Source organism: Sinocyclocheilus grahami, unplaced genomic scaffold (genome assembly GCF_001515645.1).
Source record: "Sinocyclocheilus grahami isolate Dianchi unplaced genomic scaffold, SAMN03320097.WGS_v1.1 scaffold56.1, whole genome shotgun sequence".
Classification (NCBI taxonomy): Eukaryota; Metazoa; Chordata; class Actinopteri; order Cypriniformes; family Cyprinidae; genus Sinocyclocheilus; species Sinocyclocheilus grahami.
The window spans coordinates 1,737,293-1,757,807 of record NW_015505235.1 but is presented as its reverse complement, the minus strand read 5'-3'; the positions used below and the strand labels follow the sequence as shown (position 1 = coordinate 1,757,807).

The following is a 20,515-nucleotide window of genomic DNA, read 5'->3' as shown; positions in this document are numbered from 1 at the left end:
GCTCAGTAATGGACTCCACGGCGCTACCAAAAAGGCCGGAGGGAGTCACAGGAGCATTCAGCAGCACTTTACGGTCAGCATCCTTGAGGTCAGCAAGGTTTAACCAAAGGTGCCTCTGAAGGACGACCATAAAACCCATGGCCTTACCCACAGCCTGGGCCGCTCGCTTCGCTGCCATCAGCGCGAAGTCCATCGCCGCGCGCAGATCCTTAAAGGCCTCTGCCATGAGGGCTCTGCCCTCCGCTGCCTGCAGGAGCTTCGCCTGAAAAACCTGCCGCACTGCCATGGCTTGCTGCGCGGAAGCCGCCTCGCCATCAGTTAAATCCACGGACGCAAACCAGTCCCCGGGGCGAATTTGCGCCAGGATCTGTTTCAGCGTTATCATCCTGAACGGATGCTTGCAAAGCGCTCTGTTGATGGGCCTGAGATCTAGAATCGGGCGGAGTCCCCCGTCTCTTTTGGGTACCACGAAATAGCGGCTGTAAAACCCGCTCTCCAGCTCGCTGGGAAGGACTCGTTCTATCGCTCCTTTTTCGAGCAGACTGCATACCTCTTGTCTTAGAACCAGGGCGTTTCGGGGCAATGTTGGCCTGCAGGAGCTTCGCCTGAAAAACCTGCCGCACTGCCATGGCTTGCTGCGCGGAAGCCGCCTCGCCATCAGACGCATATGCTTTATTGGCAAGGTGGGCGGTGGTCGTGCACGGCTTTGAGGGGAGGCTGATGTCTGAGCCTAGGAGAAATATCTCCGTGATGTCTCGTGAACGCTCGAGAGGGAACAGCATATTATTCTGTTCAGAAGTTCATTGGCTATCAGAAACGACAGTCATTTGCAAACTCTGATGCAACTGGATCGGTCTACTGTCGATCAAAGAGAGGCTGCCTCATCCTGGGTGCTAGTTGGCTATCGCTGCTTATTGTCACCTCATAGATCCAGCTATTGGTTCAAATAAGGTGTCAATCAAAAGGGCAGAGGTCAGCGGCCATTTTGACTTCAATGGTCCGGTGTTGTTTACATGCAAACACGAGCTGTACTGCAGAATGCACCGAGGATTTGAGCGCTCCGTCGGCTAATCTGAAATGATACTACTACATTCCGTGGATGTTTATCAACATATAAATGTGTTATGGACTAAATGTTTCACTGAATTGGATAGTCTGGACCCTTTACAGTGTAACTACACCATTTTTGTTGGAATGTAATGAACTAGTGGACTAACAAGAGGCTTCATAGGTGGGTTCGTTCAGTTTTGTTATTGTTTATTTGGTTGTTGTTGGTCTGACAAAGACACTGATTGTACCTGCTGTGTTGATTGTATGGTTTGCGTCATTCGATTCACAAGAATCTCAGCTTTCCAAAGATACATGACACGTTTACCTTTTTTTGTGTGTGTGTGTGTGTAACCCTCAAAGTATGCAGTGTACCGCGAGCGGCACACTGGATCTCTAATTAAGAGTGACGCATGAAAATGATTTCTTTTGTTGACACATCAATTTAATGCTTTAACAGTCTGACTTGATATTTGTCTACCAAACATTTTAGATGTGGATAGGGATATAGTTTGTACTGTGTCCGTGTTTGCTTATTGTACACCTGTTTGCTCATCATAAAACTAGTCAAACAACCAGTGCACCTGTTCTCGTCTTCTCCCACAGAAGCATGGGATAGACATCAGCGATGTATCGGAGAGAAAGAGATACCATTCAAATGGTATCTGGATGGTATGGTATTGTTTTTCCACAATTTAGCCCATTGATGACATACTTGGTTATGGAGTGGTTGTAAGAAATCTGAAAATATACACTCTACTGTTCAAAAGTTAAAGGTTTGTTTTCTAAACAAATTAATTATTTTATTCAGCAAGGATGCATTAAATTGATCAAATGTGAGAGAAAATACATTTATAATGTTTTTATTTTTATTTTCTGTTCATCAAAGAATTCTTTAAAAATATATAACAGTTTCCATAAAAATATTAAACCGCAATTTCACTGTTTAAACTATATTTTTACATCCCTGGTGAGCATAAGAGACTTATTATTATTATTTGTATTATTATTATTTTATTATTATAATTATTATATATATATATATTTTTTTTTTTAGTCAAGAAATTCTTTCTGAAAACATTATCAGGTATAGACAATCAAGATTAGAAAATAATGGTTCAATTTGTCCAACTAACATTAACTAATATGAAGTTTTAATTCAGGAGTGCAGAAACCAGCACTGGAGTATACAGTATGTAATTCAGGACTTATAAAATGTAGGAAACTCAATTTATGTTATAAATGCTATGGACAAACCTCATACAGACTATCAACCTATAATACAATCAAATAATAAAAATGTTCAACCCCCTGAGTTTCAAAAGATAAGTAATAACAAAAATGCAGTCATCTCCTCTTCTGTTTGTCGTGGTTATGAATTTTCTGCCACAAATTTGTTCCACTTTTCCTTCCATATCGTAATGGCTTTATCCTGTAGTTGTGGCGACAAAGAACTGTACCTGTTAATAAAGGGGAAAAGTGCAACCTTAAATGATTCTTCTACATAATGAAAAAAACTTTTCAAATAAAAGTATGTGAATAAATAAATCTTAAGCACCTGATTGAATTCATCGCAAGCTCCTTTAGAGTTCCCAGGTTTGCGCTCAATCCACCAATACCCACAAAGACCTGGTAGAAATCATAAGAGAGTCCTGTGGTCCCGAATAAGGTGGGATCATCAGAGCTCACCACTATGGGATGACCGTCTGACATTAGTACCGCGGCGGGATGGTTTCGCAAATCCGAGACTAGTTTTAGCACCTGGAGAAGACGAAACACTGTTGATTCAGCCAATCACAATGACATTATTGACACAATTCTTTTCAAGATACGTCTGTCAAATTATTGGTTTTATTCACACTGGTGAAGCAAGCCAAAAATAACATTTAGGACTTTATTTGGGAGGCAAACAGTCAGTCCCCTGTGTGCTTTGAAGGGTGAACATACATCCTCATTTTCCTTGACATGTCCGGGCCGGGATTTCTAAATAAATGTCTGGGTTTGGGCTCTGTTTTCTTCTTGACATTCTCTTTACAGTCCTCATACATTATATGTACGCGTATTCTGGATTGCTTTGACTGTTCTCTGTACATCCCACCTTCTTGCATGACACAATTGGCTGATTATGTAAACTGGCTGCATACTTTTTTTTTATTTTTATGAAAAATTAATAAGCAAGTCCAGCCCAGGTGACAAAAAGTAATGCAAAAGTAACGTAATGCTTTACTTTCTATAAAAGTAACTTTTTAAAAAAGTAACACAATATTGTAATGCATTACTTTTTAAAGTAACTTTCCCCAACACTGCTTTTAGCAAGTATGAAAAAAATACACTGAACAAAATTATGAACGCAACACTTTTGTTTTTGCCCCCATTTTCCATGAGCTGAACTCAAAGATCTAAGACTTTTTCTATGTACACGATGGCCTATTTCTCTCAAATATTGTTCACAAATTTGTCTAAATCTGTGTTAGTGAGCATTTCTCCTTTGTCGAGATAATCCATCCACCTCACAGGTGTGGCATATCAAGATGCTGATTAGACAGCATGATTATTGCACATGTGTGCCTTAGGCTGGCCACAATAAAAGGCCACTCTAAAATGTGCAGTTTTACCACACAGCACAATGCCACAGATGTCACAAGTTTTGAGGGAGCGTGCAATTGGCATGCTGACTGCAGGAATGTCCACCAGAGCTGTTGCCTGTGAATTGAATGTTCATTTCTCTACCATAAGCCACAGGCGTTTCAGAGAATTTGGCAGTACATCCAACCGGCCTCACAACCGCAGACCACGGGTAACCACACCAGCCCAGGCCCTCCACATCCAGCATCTTCACCTCTAAGATCGACTGAGACCAGCCACCCGGACAGCTGCTGCAACAATCGGTTTGCAATTTCTGCACAAACTAAATAGGCCTTTTGTGTACATAGACACATCTTTGAGTTCAGCTCATGAAAAATGGGGGCAAAAACAAAAGTGTTGCGTTTTATAATTTTGTTCAGTGTAGATGAGCAAAGCCAAAACCCAGACATTTTAGGCAATTTAGAAATCCCAACTAGGAAATATCAGGGAAAAAGAGGACCTATGGTCACCCTAGTTTTGCACCACAGCTTACCTGATTGGAAATGGGACACAACTCCACTGCCACTCCTCTCGTCCTGGAAAGCTGCTTGGCCAGGGGATGATGAACCAGCGCAAAACCATGTCCAATGCGGCTGGTGTTAAACAGCAAAGCATCTAACACATTCCTGTCCACATCTGTACCATCCAAATCTAAAAATAAACACCCACAGTAAGCCAATTCCAATCTATCCAATTCATCGGTTATTGTAACTGTAAAACAATTGAGTGTAGTGATGGGGGGGCTTTCAAAACACTGCTTTGAAACCTTTTCATTTGTTACGAACCAGAGGATTCGTGAACTAGTGTTTTTGATAAAAGATGATAAAATGATAAATTTGTAGACATTTTCAGTGACACATTTGTATAATAAAAAGGAAAGTATTAGTTAATAGCTAATAAAAGAACACATGATACACAGAGTTTATATTTAATGGTTTTGATTAGGGTGACCATATGGCCTCTTTGTCTAAATGGCCTAAAATGACTGGGTTTGTCTTTGTTTCTTTGTTGCCGTGCTCTCTACAGTTCTTGCACGATTATTTACAATGCCTGCATGATATTGGTTAAACTAATTTTCAGTCATTACCTTCAGCAAGTATGAAAAAGAATCCTGACATTTTATGCGATTTAGAAATCCCGGCCAGAACATGTCCAGGTTAAAAATACATGGTCACACTATATTTGGAGTTTTCTTAATTGCATTTAATAGGTTACACTTTTGATAAAAACATTTGCAATTGATTTGTAAAAGGTGTTTTATTATGCATGTTTGTACTGAGTTGCATTTACATAATTTTGGCCAACAAGTGTTGTTTTGAGTGCTTCAAGATTTTGTGAAGCAGTTGGTTCAATGCATTCAAAAGTTTAATTTCTCCAAAAACTAATGAAGTGAGCTACATATACTGACCTGTCTCTCCAGCATGGAAAAAGAAAGGAAGTTGCGTCTTTATTTCTGAAGGGAGTGATAAGGCATCTCGAAAGTACCAGATTGATCTTCCAGTGTCTTCACGACCTACCTACAGCAATAAATTGTTCAAATTAGATATTGAATGTGGTAATATAATTTCACATCTTTCATTTTTTTTTTGCATTATGGTGCCAAGTCACCTTTTAGAATCGACTTATCTGACTCATCGTTCAGTTATTTTGGCTTTGTTATTGCTGTGGATTGCTTGCACAATGCAGACAGTAACATGTTTAGTATTTAGTATTGCATTCTGGCAACACTGTGAACTGTAACTTAAGTCAAGGATGAGATTACCAGGTCGAAACCAGCAACGATGTCTGGATATTTTCTCTGCATTTCAATGGCCTCTTGTACTGCCTGCTTCACTTGAGACACACTAAGAGACCTGTGTAAAAATGCATTCAGATCAGACAATATAATTCATCTTTTTTAATTCAAATGACAAATGTGTTTTTATTCTGGAGTAATTAATGGCATGTCTTTGCTTTTGTCATCTCCAGTTTATGTTTCAAGGAAGCATTATTATCCAAAGTTTCACCCCTGTTAGTCTAGTGGCGTCATGATTGAAAAAAAAGAAAAATCTTATTTTGATAGTGGAAATGTCATTCCTTTTTTAGAAACAGTAACTATTAAAGTGACTTTATTAAATAAGCCAACATGGCTTATGCTCTTTAAAAGGGAAAAAACACTGTATGAAATGTCATTTGGTTTAAAGGCTGTAATTCTTCAATGGCTGTAAAAAAAAGAAAATTTTAATCATAAAGCTGACTGTTATGACCCTTAGTAACAGAAATTAAAGTTATTTACCCAAGATTGTTTTATTATTATTATTAGTGGTAAATTAAATGTGTATTCAGCTTATTCACAGGACAAGAGAGACAATTTATTGATTTATTTAGATCATTTAATGTAGTTTTACCTGTGGACAGAGAAGATTAAACGAGATCCTATGAAATCTGGATGATTTGCTCTGAACTGCTCAGTAATGTTTCTGTAGACCTCCAGAGACCACGCTCTGTCATGGGTGGTGCCATCAAGTTCATATGCCTAAAAATAATAATATAATACACATTTTTAATCTAAGAGCACGTATACACTTAATTATGGTGATGTGGTCTATCAGTCACAAACCTTGGACTGTCCGACCCTCAGCTCCAGGTACATGATGTTGTCTTCGTAAAGCTCCTTCAGACCCTGGTAGATATAGTTCTTAAAGACAGGTGCATATGTGATCAGCCCAGATAGAGCCATAAAAGTCTTCTCAAACCTGTCCCATATTGCATCTTGTGTCGGATAAGACATCTCCGGGTCTTCCGTGAAGAGTGTAAGATTCCGCATTAAACTGAGAAATGTAATTTGTTTAATTAGTTCTGTTTGTTAGTTTTGGAACCAACAACAAACATTATATTACCTAATTTGATTTTAATTAGCTGAGTTCAAAAACATCAATACAACTTTGTTTTTTTTAACACAATAAGAATTACTTTTTTTATTATTATATATGGATGTATCAGCATTAAAGGGTCATGAAACCCTAAAATGCATTTTTTGAGATGTTAACATATATGGACAGGTTGCACATCAGTGAAAACAACAATAGCACTCATTATGTCTATTATTAAGGGACAAGTGGTTATTTTTTCATTTCGTTCTGCTGGTTCAAAAATCTGGTGCAGTTATCAAATGTAAAAAAACAAAGACAAACATGATATGTTTAAAATGTAACTTCAATCAGCAAAATAGTGGAAAATGTGTTCACATCGACACATGCTCAATTTAATGCAAAGAACTTTAAAAATAATTTTTTCCCCCCCACAAAATCTGTAATTTTACGTCCCCGTTTGGATGTTGTAAAATGATGTAGCAGAAAACATCTGGGTCATGTTTGCCTTTTCTTGTCACTGGCCATAATTCTAACTTTGATATCAGAATTAGGCATAAAACAATGTCTTCAGAATCTTCCATATCAGCTGAGAATTGAACAAGTACTTGTAACCTGGCCTAGAGGAAGATATGAATCATATCTTTGTGGCAGTTTTTCTGATGATTAACTGATAATACAAGACTTCTTCACTACAAATGATTGTCAAAAGCAAAAATGCTACGAAATGCATGATGGCCAGAGCAAAACAGGCACTATTTTTGGAATCGGCACCTTAAAATAATTAAAAACAAGTGTTGGGTTTCATTCAGTAAATATATTTAGGGTATTTTTGTGAGGCTTAACATCAAAAGGCCACTAAAGCCACACTTCATTCATCAACCAAGTGGTAATTGCAAGCAATTAATGCTTTTCAATGCACTATAATGGCCACTGTCATTGTTCGTACCAGTGAACAACTATATAATATCAGCTATTTTATACCTGATGTTGAAATACGTTTAATCACCTGCTATCAAAGGCAGTGATGTCACTCAGACTTGCCCTCAGCACATCTAGGCGTTTCCAAAAAGAGCATCCCCATCGCAGAAAGGGCATATTGGTGGAGAAAAGGAACTGCACTGACCCGTCCCACGTGAAGCATATGTAACAATGAGGCCTGTACGTTGCATTCATCACCAGCCAATCCACACTCACCATAGCAGAGCTGTGGATGTGAAGAGCAGCACCTGTAAGAGACACAGTCATGTTATCATCTGAAGGACAGGTGTTTCCCAATTATACAAGTAACCATTTTTTACCCTTTGGCATTTTCTGTAGCAGTTTGAAGACGGGGCTTTTTTGCACGATGTGCCGGACTTTGAAGAAGTGCTTGGATGGTGGGAAAGGTGAAGCAGCCATTTCTTTCAGCTTCAGCTGGTGCAGGAGTGAATCCAGTTGCCGTTCAGCAGCAGTGAGCTCCACTCTGCCCCCTACCTGCTGGGACATGTCCTGCTTCAGCATCAGCTCCCTCTGATGGGGATCTGGCATTGGATTACACTCTCTGATACACAGTGACATCAGGACAGTCAGAGCTACCATGCTGGACATACTCCTCATGCTCGTACAGAGATCCTGAGATGGTGAGAGAGTGATGTTACCATTCTTGTTAGTTTTTTTAATGGGATTTGGCTATACTTTTGCACAGTTGTTTAAGTGTAATTTGCACCTACACTGAGCCTGGACATTTCAGGTTGCAGTGGACATGATTACAGACAGTAATTCAAAGTTAAACTCTAAACGTATAGCTTGAAGTCTAAACCTTATTATGGAATATGGACTAGTATTTTAGCCAGAAGCAATGGTTTAAAATGCCTTAATGATGAATTTGTTTCTTACAAACGTACGTTTTTTTTTTTTGCTTTATAAGACATTAATTGATGGAATGGAGTGGTGTGGATTACTTGTGGATTATTGTGATGTTTTTATCAGCAGTTTGGACTCCCATTCACTGCAGAGGATCCATTGGTGAGCAAGTGATGTAATGCTACATTTCTCCAAATCTGATGAAGAAACAAACTCATCTACCTCTTGGATGGCCTGAGGGTGAGTACATTTTCAGAAAATTTAAATGTTTTGGTAAACTATTGCAGACCTCAGTCTTTAAACCTAAATCAGTTTTACTTCTGCTACTACTACTAATAATAGTTGAGGTGTTTTCTCACTCACTAATATTTTTGCAGTCATTCTGTGAAAAGCATTTGAAAGGATCTATTGTAAGTTCATTTGGCATAGTCTTATCTCGTGTCTATTTAAACTCTCATTGGAACATTAGTTTTATTAATATTTATTATAAGCATTTTTACATGATGATCATATTAATTATTATAATATTCAGCACAAGTTATGTTAGATCTATTTCCTTAATATTATTTCTTAATTTCCTTAATATTTTAATATGGTGGTAGTTTGAACCCCAGCTTTTGCAATAATCAAATAATTGACTTTCCTAGCAATCTAATCTGGAAAACCTCAACATTAAGAAAAGAGCAAACCTTAAACCATTTTTATTGATTGCAAATAATAAACAATTCCATCCTCAGGCTGAAAGTTACCTTACCTTCACGTTTATTTTGCTTATTACTCCCTTTTTGTTTTCTTCTATTCGTCTTAAATCCAGAGAGCTTGTATTTCAGCTGCTGTCTGTCTGCATTTATAGTGAATGAAGTTTCTCATTCTGCAAGACCAGCACATGTTGAAAATGTGATGACAATAGAGCATGTGACATACTGAGAAATCTCAAGTGACTAGGAGCCTTCTGCAAACGCTTCTCATTATGACATTCCTCTAATGACTGACAACACGAGACTCAGTAAGAACACAATGGAAGAATTATGTTTAGTATTGTTTTGTTTTTTCATTATATATCATTTCCACAACAATATAATCTTCGCAGCATTAACAGACACGATTGCTTGTGAAATACAGGTCATGCTCTGCACCACAGAAAGGACAGCAAATAAAAATTCAACCGAAACAATTAAACACATTGTAATTTTCAAGTCTGTGCCACCAGTTTGCTTTTCTGATGGATGCTCAAGATGGGTCCGTCTTCTCCTCCACAGACACAAAATGGGTGAGTTCGCAAACAATCTTGGAATTTCTACATTAGTTTAAGACTGAGCTCACTCAGGCGTTTCTGTAAACATAACTGCGTTATATTACAGCTGCACTCAGAATCAAACACATGAGATGTTATGGACCAGAGTTCTAGCAGCCAATCGAAACACTATTTTGATCCTTTTTACAGCAATAATGAATCACCACATACAGAACACACATATACACATATTTTCTTAAATACAGACAGACACAGGAATGGAGTCTTTAACATCAGAATAAAAATAAAAGTACAACATCAAACAATGGCGGTCTGCCGTGGTTTTGTGTGAGTGAGGATTAGTCCATGAACTTGCGGTTCTGGTTTGCGCCAAATAGGGCGACTCGGATTTCAGGCATCATCTAAAAAAGAAATCAAAAGCAAATGAAAAATCTGCTGTACATTTCACACTGTTTCTCAATCATAACCCTCTCAGCCCAATTTCTGTACCTGTTGTGCTATGAGGTCCAGCCTGCTCTCCAGAGTGTTGGACACTTTGATCTTCCCATCAGCATTATACAGCTCAATACCACCAGAGCTACACAAAAAAAACACAAAGACTTTCATTTTATATATTTAAAAACCACAATTTCATTTAAAAAAAAAGAAGATATTCAGACTAATTTTGTAAACTAGAAACGGCAGATGCTCACACTTCTGGAGAGAGGAAGTTCTCCTGGTCAATGCGCACTTCAAGATTGTCCTTCACTGCTGCCTTGTAGATGGGAATGTTTTTCTGCACAGCAGCCTAATAAAACACATGTTTGTGCTTGATTTATATCATGAAGTAATCGGTTATTAATCATTGTCAGAGTAATACACAACATTTTGCAGCAGCCAGTGTTATTTTAGTATCATTGAGATATTACTATAGTTTTTAATACATTTCTGAATATTCTGTTTTCATTTTAATTTTATCTAAAGTTTTTGTAAATGCGTTGTTTTTGTCATTTTAAGAGTGCTTTTTTTAAATATCAATTTTTAAAATTATATTTCAGTTATAGTTATTTTAATACATGAAGTTAAACTGTGTGTATATATATATATATATATATATTATAAACTATATATTATGTTTATATAACTATTTAACTATATATAAAACTATAGAAGTGTATATAACTATATAAGAAGTTAGATTATATATATGCATTATATAATTTTCCATAATACAGTACACTACAGAATTTTATATTGCTGAAGGCAGTGCTATTTTAGTATAATTAATTTACTATTATGGTTTTTATTAATATTTTGAATTTTCTGTTTTAAATTTTAATTTCAAAGTTTTAGTAATTTTGTGTTTTTCTTTGTTTAAGTTTATGTTTATATCAGCTTTAATTATTTTAATACACCAAGCTAAACTAAATGAAAATGAGAAATGGCTTGGCAACTAGCTGACTTTTTTATATATTTTATTTCAGTTAACATTTATTATTTGAAGTAACAAAATAGTTTTTTTTTGTTGTTTTTTTATAGTTTTAGGTTTAGGGAACTACAGACCTGCACTATGCCCACATCCTGTTTGCGGCAACGGATGGTCACTTTGGGTTCCAGGAACTGGTAAAAACCCTGAAACATGAGAATATCAGAGTGTGTCCTGATAAGACTCACATGCAGTCTTTGATAGACCTGGTTTGCTATACTGTTTAACTATATATCGCTCACCTGCAGGACAAGTCCGTCCATCAGAGCCGCGTATCTGGATGGATCTCTAGCTACATTCGCTAGTCGCTGACGTGCATCATTTAACAAATCCTAAAAAACAAAGAATTAAAACTGCAGTGTAAACAGACAACAGAAACCCAATATCTACTTTAAGGCTAGATGTGTCACAAAAGAGAACAGGATCTAACCGAAATCATGTCATCACGGGCCTTCAGGACCTTCAGTCTGGCCTGGTTCATTAGGTTGGACATTTGACTGTAGACGGTTATAACAAAGTGAATCACAATCAGAACATTCAGAAATAATTAAATAATGTGAAACTGTTTTACTGCATGAAATGCTTGTTTGAGTAACAGATTAAGAGGAAACTGGGAGTTTCCACAGTAATGATTTGGGCGTCTGGTTGGTCACACTCACATTTTCTTCTGCTGTTCGATCTGTTTCTCCTTCTTCTCATAATACTCCATAATCTTCAGACGCTGAGTCTGAACCAGCCGGCCTTTCTCAATGTTGAACTCCTCCTCTGCCTGCAGGGGGAGTCACTTATCATCATATCAGCTCTTATCAATGGCCGGTCTCCAAATTTCACACCATTTCTATTATCAGAATTAGTCTTTAGATGTTTTAGTGGAATATATGTAAATAAAAATGACCTTTGCATCAATCTCCTCTGCTTTTTCATTGGCCTCCTGCTCAATGAAAGCCATCATGTGCTTGATCTGGAAAGATATGGCAATCAAAAGAGGAACCGTTCAACATCTTTTTAATCCAACTTGTAAATACATGCACATGTATAATCTATTTCTTTCTTTCTTTTCAAATTATATAAAATACATTGTTAGAACGCTGTTTATTGTTTCCTCTGAGAAAAATCATCTTAAATCTGTTGAAAGTTCCAGTAGCAATGAGTTGCTCTTTCACAAGGATGTGGAATGTGTCTGTCTAGTGTTGGTGTGTGCTTACTATGTTATTACTATGCACAACATCCTACTCCATAATATTTTGCATCATCTGCATTCTAAAATGGGTCATTTTGTGGTGAATATTTGATATTATTCATCACACTACCTTGATGCATTTGTTTTTGGAATGAGCTGCTCAATTGAATTGTTCCTTATTCATCCTTTATGCACATGAGTACGTATTAAAATGCGTTACTATAAATGCACTATTATTATACAGACATATCTCGTGCTTCAAGCGCGTATCTAATGAATAAATGACGAACAACCTTGAAGGCCACATCGTCGGATTATATCACGATGCTCGTGCCAGGCTCGTCGAAAACACTGAATTCATCTAATCACCAAGTGGTTCATCTTGCTATAGTGTTGTGCTGCTGTAAATAGTAAATTATGCATTTGAACGCCTTCTCACCTGTTTCTGGACGTCGGCATCGCTGAGCGCCATGACTGCTGCTGCTGCTGTAAAAGGATTTTAAACTCCACCGACTGAAAAAAGCTCGTGTCGCGAGTGACAAATGGATTTTTGAAATATTTGCGAAAAGCCTACAGGTTTAAAACCGCACAAAAAATGACATGAAGGGTCGACGAGTCGTGAAAGTAGACTGGAGGATCAGCTGATTCTCAGGCAATGATGACACACGCGTCACGTGATTTCCTCTCTGGGAGCCAATCAGATCTCAGTGCGCGTCTAGGCTTTTTGTTGAGGTTTATGTGATATGCGCTTATTTTGAACCGGTTACAGACGATAATACTATTGATACTACTACTACTACTAATAATAATAATAATAATAATGATGAAATATAAAGGTATTTTTAAAACGGCCTGTGTGGTTTAAAATGATAGAATAGCAAACATAGACCTTAGTCCATATATCTATGGCAGGGTAGCGCCATATTGCATTTTTGCAAACGAGGCTGTGTGAGGCACTGAAGTACAGTGCGTTTCATGGATTGTACTGTTGTTTGTAAATGATCCAAAAAAACTTTTAAGTAGACCAAAACAGCAAATGCCATTGTAAAGACTGTGAGTCCGTACCTCACAGCCTCGTTTTCATCAGCGTTTAATACAATATGGCGTCTGACTTCATTAGGATGAAATGGAAAATGAACACAAACAGTATTTGTACCACTGATCTATATAATGACTCTCTATTATAGATCAGGGATTTGTACACATAGGATCATCGTGAACTTTTAAATGATGGAAAAATAAAAAAGACAATAACAGTGACCTTAATCACAAGGTGGACACTAACTTTGTCAAGCAAACAGGACAGTGTCACAGAAAGTAGGACAGATCGATGTGTCATGACCCTCAATATAGAACAGAACAAAGGTAAATGGACCGATGGGAGTTTTTACTGCTTTGTCATGTCACCATGAGTTTGGCAGAAGTAATGGGATAGGGGTGGGTTTTTAGAGGACAGGGAGGGGCTGGACTGCATACTGTTGCTCCAGTGACCCTCCTCTGTATTTATTCAAGCCTCCAGTCTAAGTTAAACCTTGCACTCAGAGACGGTAAGATCTGTTTTCAATGGCTGCTTTTGCAGAATATCACTCATTGAGTCTGGCATGTGGAGTTTAAGACTGTGTGTATTCTTCTTTTCATCTTTAACAGATGGTTATTTATTTATTTATTTATTTATTATTATGTGTCATTTCAATTTCTTGTATGGATAATATGAGAATGTAAGCTTGCACATTTTGTTTTCATTTCAAATGATACTCCCTTTCATAGTGTCATAAGCATGTTTTTTATAACAATAGTGATATCATATAGAGGAGTCTGTCTCTCTTAACAAGCTGAAAAGATATTTAGATTAGATCGTCTCATTATATTAACTGTCTGGTTAGTGAATGGCCTATTCAGTTATTATAATTATTTTACAAACTAAATACTCCTCTCCTGCTGGTTAAAATATGCTTCTCTCTACAGAATAACTGACCTGTGTTGTTGTTCTTGCCTGTTTCTCATTCTTTCCATTGGTTTACAGTCTGCCAGAGGTCAAAGTTAAAAAGCCACAGCATGTATTTCTTGCACATTTGATCCCTTTAAGCACTTTGACCTTTGATCTTGCCGATGGGCTTTAGTTTACTATCTCTTCACAATCTGACTGTTGACGCTGCACGTTTTTACTGTGACGTGACTGAAGCAGTGCTGGTGCAAACAATAATTGTTACCCTCATGTTATGTATTTCGTTAACGTGTCTGGACACTAAAATTTGTATGATCATAGAACTACTGTAGTTAGTTCGTTTGTTTATCTGTGTATTTATAGACCGTGATGAATCTTTAGAATCCAAGTCAGCAGGAAATGTTTGAGTTTAGGAATTTTTTTTCTCTGACAAATTAAATGAAATCATAAAAGAGTAAGTATAGATACAGTATGTCCATTTTGTGTAAGTGCTACGTGAACTGAACCACGATCCTGTCATGCCATGTGAAATGACTGACATTCTCTGTTCGTGTGAACAGATGGAGATATATATATAGGTTGCATAGCCAGTCAGATATGAGCTTACTGGCCTATACATGTATACATATATACAGATATATATACATATACATATACATATAGATTTAAGACTTAATTCAATTTGGTTTGGTTTCTTCGCTACAGTTATTTATTTACAAAGAGATATAAGATATTAGAAGTTTAACATTTTACATAAATGTTTTATAAGTACTGAGGAAAAAAATTTGACCTTTGATCTTGCCGATGGGCTTTAGTTTACTATCTCTTCACAATCTGACTGTTGACGCTGCACGTTTTTACTGTGACGTGACTGAAGCAGTGCTGGTGCAAACAATAATTGTTACCCTCATGTTATGTATTTCATTAACGTGTCTGGACACTAAAATTTGTATGATCATAGAACTACTGTAGTTAGTTCGTTTGTTTATTTGTGTATTTATAGACCGTGATGAATCTTTAGAATCCAAGTCAGCAGGAAATGTTTGAGTTTAGGAATTTTTTTTCTCTGACAAATTAAATGAAATCATAAAAGAGTAAGTATAGATACAGTATGTCCATTTTGTGTAAGTGCTACGTAAACTGAACCACGATCCTGTCATGCCATGTGAAATGACTGACATTCTCTGTTCGTGTGAACAGATGGAGATATATATATATAGGTTGCATAGCCAGTCAGATATGAGCTTACTGGCCTATACATGTATACATATATACAGATATATATACATATACATATACATATACATATACATATAGATTTAAAACTTAATTCAATTTGGTTTGGTTTCTTTGCTACAGTTATTTATTTACAAAGAGATATAAGATATTAGAAGTTTAACATTTTACATAAATGTTTTATAAGTACTGAGGAAAAAAATGAAAATGAAAAAAAATTGTTTTAGTATGTGTGTGTGAATGTATGTACTGTCATTTTTAAAATGTAAAATATGATTATACTATAATTCTCATCTTATGTCTTTGATGGGTACAGTGTTTAACCTCACGTAAAACTCTTTTTCTGTGATGATGATGATTAGAACTATTATTAATTTTTGGATTGTTGCTGTTGTTTCATTATTAATATCATTTTTATGTAAGTTGATTTTGTCATTTAAAAATGTTTCAAATCACTGAAGTAAAATGGGTTGTCAGTGGTTTTTTATATTTTTGAATTTGTTCTTATAGTAAATGTCAGCTTATGTTAGCAAAATGTATGCTGTAAAATACATTCTTACATCCCCACAATGCTTATATTAATGTAATTAATCAGTGGCACAATGCACTTACATGACTGAATGAATTCTGTCTCTCAATTTTAGGACTCACTGAACCTGTAAAGATTAGTCAGATTTTTATAGAGGAGTAAAAGGTCTTCCATCCTGTCTGAGGACAGGCAGATTGCGGGACCCGACCCTCCCCAGGATCAAACCTCAAGCCTGGAGGAGAGCAGCAGTGGGTCCGGCCCCTGGCAGACTGCTAGTCTAGCCGAGTCCTGGGCATCTGTTAGCGACATGGATCTAGAGGTTGGAAGTCTAGAGACCAGTGAGATGGTCCTAGTTCAAGAGGACCACAGCGAGAACCACTCCTCCACCTCTGACATCATCCACCTAGAGGCGGAGCTCCATCAGAGGGCGGAGTCAGACGAGGAGGAGCTTCAGAGCAGCGTGCTGATCATGATTGGCAGCCAGCTGGAAGAGATTGGAGCACTTCCTGCAGAATCAGATCTCAAGCCTCCACAGACTGTGGAGCTCCTGATGTGTGTGGAGGAGCCAGTTGTGGAGGAAGTTGATGCAGAGGTGGCTTCTGAGCCAGTTTTCACTCACACTCCCCTTCTGTCTGAGCCTTTAGATTTTACACTGGCTTCTGTTCCCATACCTGAAATCATCTCTCAGGTTTTAGATCATCTCCCACCCTCCACAGTCACACTCTCAGAGGAACCTCATGCCTCTGAATCAGCGTCTATTAATGCACCTAGTGTGTCAGGTAAGTAAGTAAGTAACACATATAAATTTAAATAAGTAGAAAGAGTGAAATAGGATTTTTTTCCTGAAAAACAGAATATATATATATATATATATATATATATGTGTGTGTGTGTGTGTGTGTGGTGTGTATGAGAAGTCCCAAATCTTAACTGACTGTACAGATATTGAATATTGATTAAATACTAATTGGACTGTCTTCCCTTGGTGGTTACAGCCTCTTGTAAATGCTTTGTTTCTACAAGCAGGCTATTTTCAACTATATTTTTAATATTAAAAAATAGATGCATCAGATGAAAAAAAAAATTTCAGCTTGTGTCTCATTGTGTGTCCTGTCGTCAAACTGCACATCTGCTCTAGCTGTAGTGACACTTACACCAGCTGCTCATCTACATGAAGTCTTTGATATTGAGGTCAGCGAGAGGGTCTTTAGGAGGGGGAGGCTTCCTGGGACTCTGGGCCATTCCTGGAGACATCTGAGGAGCAATAATTAAGTATGTGTGTATTTACACACTAAGCATTCTTGTCTAAATGACTATATCAGTAAATTCAACTGCATGTATGTCTAAAATACCGGTTGTCCAGGGGCTCCTGCTGCGGGAAACTGTGGCCTCATCATCGGTTGCTGCGCAGCCATCATCGGTGAGCCAGGCATCATGGGAGCAGCTCCTGCACCAGGCTGTGAGTCACACAGAGACACAGTAAGAGACACATACGCCTGCACACACGCACGTACACATAAACACACACTCTTACCATGCCAAACGGTGACGGGGATCCCATGACAGGACAGCCCCCGAGAGGGGAAGTCTAAGCAGGTGGGAGGGATGGGGGGGAAGGTTAGCACCAAACCACACAGAACAGGACAACACCTGAACAAAAGGACTCTACGACACACAGACACACTGGAGGGATCCTGCACACACACCTGGGATGGTGATTACCAGTCTGATGAAAGTGTGAATTTGAATGTTTTATGAGGCATGTGCATGCATGTATGTTTAGTAGTATAAAAAGAAAAGAAATAGAGAAGGAAGCGGCTGTCAAGCCAAACAGGTCTGAAGCTCTAAAGCAAGAATAAATCTGAATCTTAAACTGTAATGTAACAGCTCTCTCTCTTTATATACATATATATTTATATTAAATAAATATATCATATTATCTTTTTATATAAACTTGGATACGTCCAATTTTATGTGCATGTATAGTATATAGCAAACAAAATATATAGCAAATGTGCAGACAAAAATACCATTTATTGTGGCCACAAATTAAGAATTAGTTTCATCAGTTTATGAATTTGTTCTCTCCTTTTAGTAAATCGTGGCCACATTGCACTAATTCATTCTCTCATTTGAAGTAATTAAAATGAGTGAACAATTCATTCATTCAACGTAGCCACAATTTAATAAGTTGTGGGAACTAATTCTTAATTTGTGGACAGTGTTTTTTTCCCCCACAAGTAATGTGTGGGGCTCTGTAATTTTGATAAGTGATATTCAAGTAAATTTGACTTGACTTGAGGCTACTCTTTGGCTTTGTTCACAATGCACACAAATGCAAGTGAAAGTAAGATTAGGATTATAAATTCAAAGTTTGAAGCATCCTTTTAAAATATGTAATTATCTAACATTCAGGGACAGTTGATTTTTCAATATTTCAACCCTAAGTTTCATATATTAGAAAGTTCCGCCTCTTTAGTCCTGTTCATTCAACTGATAGGAGCCCAGAGAGAGGCGGGGAGAAGAGGAAGCTTGTGATTGGCTCCACGCCATGCTGCTCAAAGCCATGCGACTCCACCCCCATGCTCCACATCTACAGAACACAACATTTACCATGGCAACGCCCCAGCTAGGGGTGGGTACCTGCGCTTGCCAGTTCGCCCCTCCAGCTGCTTCACCCCTGAGAGGACGAGAGAGACAGAAATAGAAAAGGAACAGGTACAAAAATATTTATTTGAAGAGGGCAAGAAAATATGGTGAAATAGAGAGAAGGAAGTTACTGTAGCTTACGGTTTCTGGTTCCCCACTGCCAAATCTGCAAGCACAGACACAGAAATATATCATTTTACATTTTGCTATGATGTCATGAAGAACAATTTTTTTATTCCCCAAAGAACCTTTTAGTCAACAGTTCTAAAAAGAACCATTTTTTCTTAGTGTGAAAAACACTTTAATAATCTAAAGAACCTTTTCCACTATAAAGAACATTTTGTGGAATTGAAAGATTCTATGGATGTTAAAGGTTCTTCATGGAACCACAGATTCCAGTAAAGAACCCTAAAATTTCAAAGTGCTGTAACTTCATTCTATTTGGCTATACTCTTTAAAATAAAGGTTCTAAAAGGTGTTTTGGAACCACTTTAGTACCATTTTGGGTATCTCAAAGAACCTTTCCGTTAACAGTTTTTAAAAGAACCATTATTTTTCTTAGTGTGAAGAACATTTTAAATAATCTAAAGAGTCTTTTACCTCATAAAGAACCTTTTAAAGGTTATTCATGGAATCATTGATGCCAATAAGGAAACTTTAATGTTAAGACTGTATGATTTGAGTACACCAAGTGAAAAGTGGATGGGAACGTACTGCTGGCCATGTTGGCCATAGCTGAGTCCAGATCTCCTCCCATGGGTTTGACCGGTGAGGTGGCCCCTGCTGCCTGTGGAGCCATAGCTGGCATGAGCACATCACCCAATCCATCAAAAGCTTTAAAGGGGAGTGAAGAGTAAGAGAAACATAGTGAGCTTGATTTTGAGTAACAGTAAAAAAAAAAAAAAAAAAAAAAAAAAAAGGGAGCTTAACTGAACACTAACAACCGTTATACAGTGCATTTCTCTATGGCAACCAGTACAAGAAAAATCTAAAAGATGAGAGCACTAAGAAAGAGAGCTGAGCGCTATCATCAACTACAGTCACACAAAGCCATGAAACATTAAACATTAATTTCAACATAACATTTAACATTACTATCATCATTTAAATTATAAGACTTGTTTCACACAGCACGGATAAGCAGAACATACTACTACCAAAAGACTTGCTTTGTGCTTTTATATTGACACCACAAACTGCAGCTAAATACTGAAAATAACATGATTTCTGGGTTACACTGGGTCTTTAAGGTTAACTATTAAATGTTTTTGTTAACTGTAATAAAGCTAAAAAAAGTTCAACTAAACTTTGCCTTGGAAAATAAAACTAAAACTGAAATAAAATGAAACCCAAATAGTAACATTTAATATAAAAATATATATAATAAATGGAAATATTATACAAAAGAATAATAAAAATGACAAAAGCACATTACAAATGACAAAAAATAAAAATTCAAATAAAAATATGTAAATAAAAAAGCTAATTCAAAATATTAATTAAAAACTATATTAGTACACAATAATACTAAAACAACACTATTTCTTTAAATACTGGCCTGTGAGAAGAGGAGGATTACAGTTTACACCCAAACTAATTTACATCTATTAATTATTAAAACACACAACTTTGGAGCCCCTAAAGTTAAGCGAGTGGAATTACAGTGGGTTAAATCATCTGGATTAAGTCAGATTCACTGAATAGAAATGCTATTTGCGTGTTGCTGCATGTATAATCGAGCCTGACAGGTGTCTTTTTTCATGTAGGAAAGTAATTTCCTCCACTATGTTATGCTCCTTCATAAATGCCTATATATATATATATATATATATATATATATATATATATATATATATATATATATATATATATATATATATATATATATAT

General features: G+C 37.0%; 3 protein-coding genes, 1 long non-coding RNA gene and 1 pseudogene across 8 annotated transcripts in view; 1 reads left to right on the top strand and 4 right to left on the bottom strand.

Moving 5' to 3' along the window:
• LOC107584036 (uncharacterized) overlaps positions 1-658 on the bottom strand; it is a 3,925-nt pseudogene extending 3,267 nt beyond the window's left edge.
• A 1,501-nt stretch (positions 659-2,159) lies between these two features.
• On the bottom strand, positions 2,160-8,174 carry ada2b (adenosine deaminase 2b). The gene is made up of 9 exons (XM_016270353.1): positions 7,823-8,174; positions 7,531-7,750; positions 6,272-6,482; positions 6,060-6,187; positions 5,435-5,525; positions 5,081-5,189; positions 4,166-4,323; positions 2,606-2,808; positions 2,160-2,507 (listed from the first exon to the last, which is right to left on the bottom strand). The coding sequence occupies exons 1-9, from the start codon at positions 8,118-8,120 to the stop codon at positions 2,420-2,422; spliced, it is 1,506 nt and encodes a 501-aa protein (XP_016125839.1). The 5' UTR covers positions 8,121-8,174; the 3' UTR covers positions 2,160-2,419.
• A 926-nt stretch (positions 8,175-9,100) lies between these two features.
• On the top strand, positions 9,101-9,781 carry LOC107584001 (uncharacterized). Its single transcript, XR_001609095.1, has 2 exons — positions 9,101-9,372; positions 9,489-9,781. It is a non-coding gene; the product is annotated as an uncharacterized lncRNA (long non-coding RNA).
• On the bottom strand, positions 9,374-12,960 carry atp6v1e1b (ATPase H+ transporting V1 subunit E1b). The gene is made up of 9 exons (XM_016270379.1): positions 12,706-12,960; positions 11,982-12,047; positions 11,746-11,855; positions 11,517-11,583; positions 11,329-11,418; positions 11,164-11,232; positions 10,314-10,408; positions 10,111-10,198; positions 9,374-10,022 (listed from the first exon to the last, which is right to left on the bottom strand). Exons 1-9 carry the CDS (start codon positions 12,736-12,738, stop codon positions 9,960-9,962), a joined length of 681 nt encoding a protein of 226 aa, XP_016125865.1. The 5' UTR covers positions 12,739-12,960; the 3' UTR covers positions 9,374-9,959.
• A 4,165-nt stretch (positions 12,961-17,125) lies between these two features.
• Positions 17,126-20,515, bottom strand: part of LOC107583964 (clathrin coat assembly protein AP180-like) — a 21,745-nt gene continuing 18,355 nt past the window's right edge. For 3 of the 5 annotated variants that reach the window (XM_016270345.1, XM_016270344.1, XM_016270349.1), the window contains 5 exons: positions 19,340-19,459; positions 18,767-18,791; positions 18,590-18,656; positions 17,329-17,433; positions 17,126-17,230 (listed from right to left, as the gene is read on the bottom strand). In XM_016270345.1, coding sequence (XP_016125831.1) covers positions 17,144-17,230; positions 17,329-17,433; positions 18,590-18,656; positions 18,767-18,791; positions 19,340-19,459 — 404 coding nt within the window. In that variant the 3' untranslated portion in view covers positions 17,126-17,143. The remainder of the gene's footprint in view (positions 17,231-17,328; positions 17,434-18,589; positions 18,657-18,766; positions 18,792-19,339; positions 19,460-20,515) is intronic. The other 2 variants (XM_016270347.1, XM_016270346.1) reach the window with 2 other exon arrangements.

Coding starts and splice junctions, on each gene's coding strand:
- ada2b (XM_016270353.1), bottom strand. CDS start 8,120: ATGAGGAGTATGTCCAGCATGGTAGCTCTGACTGTCCTGATGTCACTG. Junction 6,188..6,271: donor TGAGGGTCGGACAGTCCAAG/GTTTGTGACTGA, acceptor TATTATTTTTAG/GCATATGAACTTGATGGCAC. Junction 5,190..5,434: donor TCGTTGCTGGTTTCGACCTG/GTAATCTCATCC, acceptor TTATTGCTGTAG/GTAGGTCGTGAAGACACTGG.
- atp6v1e1b (XM_016270379.1), bottom strand. CDS start 12,738: ATGGCGCTCAGCGATGCCGACGTCCAGAAACAG. Junction 11,233..11,328: donor TGGACGGACTTGTCCTGCAG/GTGAGCGATATA, acceptor CTCATGTTTCAG/GGTTTTTACCAGTTCCTGGA. Junction 10,199..10,313: donor AACTTCCTCTCTCCAGAAGT/GTGAGCATCTGC, acceptor TTTTTTGTGTAG/CTCTGGTGGTATTGAGCTGT.